At 28.4% G+C, this 6,000-nt stretch overlaps 1 protein-coding gene across 1 annotated transcript; it reads right to left on the bottom strand.

The window, feature by feature from the left end:
- Positions 1-2,886: 2,886 nt before the first annotated feature.
- On the bottom strand, positions 2,887-3,427 carry LOC126706519 (basic blue protein-like). The gene is made up of 2 exons (XM_050406026.1): positions 3,259-3,427; positions 2,887-3,086 (listed from the first exon to the last, which is right to left on the bottom strand). Exons 1-2 carry the CDS (start codon positions 3,425-3,427, stop codon positions 2,887-2,889), a joined length of 369 nt encoding a protein of 122 aa, XP_050261983.1.
- Positions 3,428-6,000: the final 2,573 nt, after the last annotated feature.

The following is a 6,000-nucleotide window of genomic DNA, read 5'->3' as shown; positions in this document are numbered from 1 at the left end:
GAAACCTCAATTCAATAATTAAGAATAATCTAAACTACTAAACATTTAAAATATTGACAAATTTTGTAAAAAAATTAATGGCAAATTCAAAAAGAAAAAATATGATGGGTATTAATATTGTTGCAATTTAAGATGTATTAGACATTTTTTTTAGTGTAGTATACAGTTATTGCAATTTAAGATGCATTAGACCTTTTGATTTAGGGTAGTATATGTTGCTGTAATTTAAGATGCATTAGACCTTTTATTTTATTTTTTAGTGTAGTATACAGTTGCTGCAATTTAAGATACATTAGACCATTCTTTTTAGTGGAGTAATTAAAAAAATAAGAAGAATTAGATTACACTACGTCTACGTTGTTGCAATTTAAGATGCATTAGACTTTTTTATGTAGATTTTTTAAAAAAAAAAAAAAAAATCTAAAAATCTAAAAATAATTTCTGCAATTTGGTACCGCCACTTGTCGCAACTACGACATTTAAGCCCAACGCATTCTAAAAGCAAACATATTTATTGCACTCTTTTAATAAGTTATTACTTATATATATTTATATATATATATATATATATATAATGGTAAATATGTTTATATCATGAATAAGATATATTGTTTTCTTAGATATAATTTTGAAATTGATTTTTAAAACTATTAAAATTGAATAGTCAACTAGCTTGGTTCTTTAATTTTACTATTTCTTTTTTTTTTTCCCTCAAAAATTTCTCTTTAATTTATATTCATGGAAGAATATATGTTACCAATTAAAACTCTTAAAACACATATTGATAATCATAGTGAAATACCATATCAAACCCTAAAAAAACAAAATAGCTATCATAAACTTTATAAAAAAAACACATGCAATAAAATCAATGCCTTACAAAAAATAAGAAAATTAAATACAAAAAATGTTAATTTAAGAACCTAGTTTCAAATTTTGGGGGGGGGGGGGGGGACATCCTCAAGCCATGTGTACATCGTTTTCGTCTTTAGCAAATCTAGTTGGCTTTTTTGTTGCTTCAAGAATATTAAAAAAAATAAAAATAAATAAAGCTATGCAATTTTTCACATAAAGAAAAAGAGATTGAAAGATTAAACTTGCTTAATTACCCAGGAAGATTAAACCAACCAGATATAATAAAGACCAAATAAAAAGTAACTTAAATGATGCATTGAAAATAAAGTAATATAAATAAAAAAGGTAACTTAAATGAAGCATTGAAAAGAAAAAAATTTAAATCAATACATAAACTCAAAGTTACAGAGAAGTTCCTATTAAAAAAAAATAAAAGTTATGTAGAAGAAATTGAGAGGATGAAGTCTAATATAGTGCAATGTTAGTAAAAAGTGTGAAGGAAAAAAACAAAAGATAACAGCAACTAAGTTTTTTTGTATTTATCTAAAAAATTGATAGAGATGTATAAAAAAAAGGTGATAAGAATATTTATTATTTTGTGTTTATCCATGAGGTGTTTTTAAAAATTAAAAAATTAAATTAAATGTTGATAATAGACTATTAGTTGTTGTATACCTGTACTGTGTTTGTTTTTTAAAATAATTAATGTTGATATGAAAAATTAATGTGAAACCAAAATTCAAAATAAATTAATAATAAAAGGATTATTAATTAAAAATTTATTCTGTAACGTAAATCCTAGAGGTGAGTATTTGAAATATACTTCTTTGATAAAAGGTTGTACCGTTGTACAATTTTGTTGATTTCAATAACCTATAAAAGGTTTGGATTGCTATATACATCTTTGTAAAACATCTTTGTAATGTAATTTTTTTCTTGATTTTTTATCGACTTATAAATTATAATAATAAATTGATTAGATTAAGAATTTGGATTATAATCAAATTAAGATTTTTATCAATTTAGAGGATTGTAATATGAAGAATTTGGATTGTAATCAAATTAAATTTTTTTTTATTAACTTAGAAATTATAAGAGAAAAAGATAAGGAATATATATATATATATTAAAAATTCTAACAAAATTTCTGTAATTTGGTGAAGTCACTTGGTGCAACCACAGTTTCTAAACTCAACTTTTATCTTTGTAAGGCATCTTTGTAATGTAAATTTTTTCTTGTTTTTTTATTGACTTATAAATTATAATAATAAATGATTAGATAAAGAATTTGGGTTACAATCAAATTAAGATTTTTATCAACTTAGAGGATTGTAATATGATGAATTTGTATTGTAATCAAATTAAAATTTTTATCAACTTAGAAATTATAAGAGAAGAAGATAGAACAAAAAATATATTTATTTATTTTTTAAAAATCTAACAAAATTTCTGCAATTTGGTGAAGTTACTTTGCGTAACCACAGTTTCTAAATCCAACTTTTATCTTTGTAATGTAAATTTTTTCTTGATTTTTTATCGACTTATAAATTATAATAATAAATGATTAGATAAAGAATTTAGATTACAATCAAATTAAGATTTTTATGAACTTAGAGGATTGTAATATGAAGAATTTGGATTGTAATCAAATTAAAATTTTTACCACTTAGAAATTATAGGAGAAGAAGATAAGGAAAAAAAATATATTTATTTAATTTTTAAAAATCTAATAAACTTTCAGCAATTTGGTGAAGTCACTTGACATAACCACAGTTTCTAAACTTAACTTTTATTATATATATACTCTATGACATAGATAAAGCTAGTTACTAACGTCTAATATCAGTCGTGTAATTTCTTTTCCTTCAACATGCATCACAGTAAAAGTTTAACAAAACTCAATATAAAAGTGCCAAAGTCATTCACAAACCAAAACAATCTCATGTTCAAGCATAACATAAATGAATTTTATTAATTTTCCCATTGCATCTTGCAAAAACAGAGATAAATCCAAGAACTTTTGGTTTCAGGTTACAATGCGTTGACAACCATTTTCAGGTTGGCCCCGCAATGCCCCGGAAAACCACAAATGAAATAGTTTTGTCCATTCGCAAGCGTGATTTTATCGCTTCCAGTTTGATATGTTTTTGAACCTTCTGATACCGTGCATGTATCGTAACCTTGTTTGTCTACAGCAACCACATTGTGCTCTGTTGGGTTGTAGTTGAACACTGTAACATGGTAACGAGAAAAATAATAAATCTCAATGGAGAATCATAAAACTTTCTGATAGAGTATTAACATTACACTACCTTAAAGATATGATACGACAAAGTAAAAGAGAAATGATTATTGGAAAAGTATGCAGTCATTTATCAAAAACAATGGTTCATACTTGCTTACCAAGTACATCACCAGTCTTAAAGGTCTTTCCATTAGGCCAACCCACAACGTTGAAGGTCCAACCTCCAGCATCTCCAACAGTATAGGTTGCTGCCCAAACGTTTTCACAGTGGAGCAAACCCAATAGCAGAACTGAGACAACAATTGCATTACCTATTCCCTGGGCCATCTTAATAATAAAACTTGCTCCACAGAGAGAATATTTCTCAATCGTAAGATAGAGTAAGGATGGAGGACAACTTGACCCTATAGAAATATGCGTTTTATAGAGTTCTGGCCACCAACTTTTTTGTTGTTTTTTTGGACCAGTCAGTAAATTAAATATGTTAATGCTGACAATTAGAGTCATTTAATGTCAAGGGTGGAGGACAACTTGACTCTATAGAAATGTGTGTTTAATAGAGTTTTTGAATTTTTGAATTATCTTTATTTTTTAAGGATAAAGTTTGACTATATAATTGATTGTAGTCTAAAATTTCAACTTTTTAAAAAGAAATAATATTGCTACATATCTTGAAAATCTAATAGTTGGATTGTATGTTTTTTTTTCTCTTAACACACATATCAAAATTTGTGCAATATGATTTACTATATGATCCATAAATTCATTTTTTATGCATAATTTTAGACTATAAAAATTTGCAATTTTTAAATAATTGATTGACAACATAGTTATTTGAAAGCTCGAAATGTGTGAAAACACTAGAGCTCGTTTAGACCCTCTAATTCAAATTACGGCTTGGTTGTTTTTACACTAACTTAATACTAAGTGCGGAATAATGTAAACGCAAACAAACATGTAAGAGAGCTACTCTAATCCATATTTAAAGTAACATAGTAGTAAAATAAAATGAACAAGAGTAAGGACGAGAGATGCAAACATAGATAACATCGAGACGTGCTATCGAAGAAGAAACCGAAGAACTCGGCGAAAAACCTCTCTGTTACCCTTCAAGCAAAAATTGATCTACTAGACAATCAGTTGGGATACATGGGTAAGCAAGAGACTCTCCAAGCCTAATCTACCCTCTGTATCTAAGCCCTTCAAGCTCCTACTCCAACAAGGCTTCTCGGAACCATGTCTTGTCTAGCTCTCTGGATCCCGCAACAAGCTCCATGTTGCATCTACCATCTTTGGCTTCTTCCGATGTTTCCCAACAGCACCAAAACCTCACTGGACACTCTCAAAAGCTGTGGTAAGTGTTTGGGCTATTGACCTCTCAATGGTATGGAAATGGAGAGGTAGGAGATGAGGAAAATCCACAAACAAAGGTGTAGAGAATTGTTGGATTAACAATTTTTAACTCTCAAGTGTTTTAGCTAGGGTTTTCTCTCAGAAGCTCTCTTAGAATGGACAGGTTGGCAGAACAAAATGTCTTGCGGGTGTTTCGCGGGAAGGCCTTACTCGCGAGATACTCGCGAGACACAGCTGTCTCCATCTGGCCTGACTCTTTGCATTCCAGCATGTGCAGGGCACATGAGTTACTTCGGGGATGCTAAGTCGCAAGCTACCCGCGAAAACACTTCATTCTTCAATAGCTCGAGTCTTCACACTCTCTCTCACTATCACACAACCCTTACAATAAATTCCCACAACAAATACAGTGTACAAAAAATTGAATAAAATTACAATTAAATTTGGCACGAAATAAAAGCCAACACAATACAAATTTGTAAATCACAACTTTACATTATTGATCTTAGATCTTCTAAAAAATTTGCAAACATGGAAGACATATATAAGTAGAAAATGTAATCCAATGGGAGATTTGTCAAAATTTACATTTAATAAAAAGATATTGATTGAAGTTATAGTCTTAGATTACAATTAAGTTTGTAACCAAACTTTGTCAATTTTTTAATTAATTTATATTTTTTAGGGGCCAATTACCAATCATCAAATATGGTAATGAAGGTGTGTTTATGTGGTTGTCTATTATATCATGATATCTTTTTATTTCAAAATGTGTGCTTCAAAGAGTTTTAAAACCAAGAGGAAGTTACACTTTAGCCCTTTTAAAGTATACCTCCTTTACACTGGCCCTCTAAACTATGAGGATACAAACTTATCTCTTAAACCTTACCTCATTTTACAATTACTCTCGTCAACTATAAGAATGCACACTTACTTCCCTAAACTATTACAATGGGATATGGTACAAGTGTTACACGTGTAATTGTTTAAGGAGGTAGGTGTGCACTCTTATAGTTTAGAAGAGCAATAGTTTAGGGGGTTAAGTGTAAAATGGGGTATAATTTAGGAGGGTAAAATGTAATTTTCCATTAAGCATTATATATATCTATATATATATGTATGTACGTATATATGCTTGTTTAATATTTGCACTAATTAATTTGTCTTACATTAATAAATACACAAAGTTAAATTGTCATATTTTAGTTATTAAATGTCTGGCATGAAACTTGATTGTTTTATAAAAAATGATTTGTTAGAATTAATTTTTTTATATATTAATAAATATGAGTAGTTAATTGTCTAGCAATAAATGTACTTGCTTATTAAATGTCTTAGCACTAATTAAATATACCCAACAATAAATTACTCCTAGTCTATGTTATTGTTAGCCCAATGTATTAGTACCCTTGTTTGATCTTATTATAATAAGAACTAGAGCTCAAACCCCGGCAAAATTTGCCAAATAGCATGTTTTAAGAAAAAAAATTAGGAAAGTAGCACACAAACAAAATTAATTAATTAAGTAGACTGTTTTTGGAATTTGA

Source organism: Quercus robur, chromosome 11, assembly GCF_932294415.1.
Source record: "Quercus robur chromosome 11, dhQueRobu3.1, whole genome shotgun sequence".
NCBI classification, from domain to species: Eukaryota; Viridiplantae; Streptophyta; class Magnoliopsida; order Fagales; family Fagaceae; genus Quercus; species Quercus robur.
The sequence above is the reverse complement of the archived record's forward strand: the minus strand, read 5'-3'. Positions and strand labels throughout refer to the sequence as shown.

Coding starts and splice junctions, on each gene's coding strand:
- LOC126706519 (XM_050406026.1), bottom strand. CDS start 3,427: ATGGCCCAGGGAATAGGTAATGCAATTGTTGTCTCAGTTCTGCTATTG. Junction 3,087..3,258: donor TAAGACTGGTGATGTACTTG/GTAAGCAAGTAT, acceptor ACCATGTTACAG/TGTTCAACTACAACCCAACA.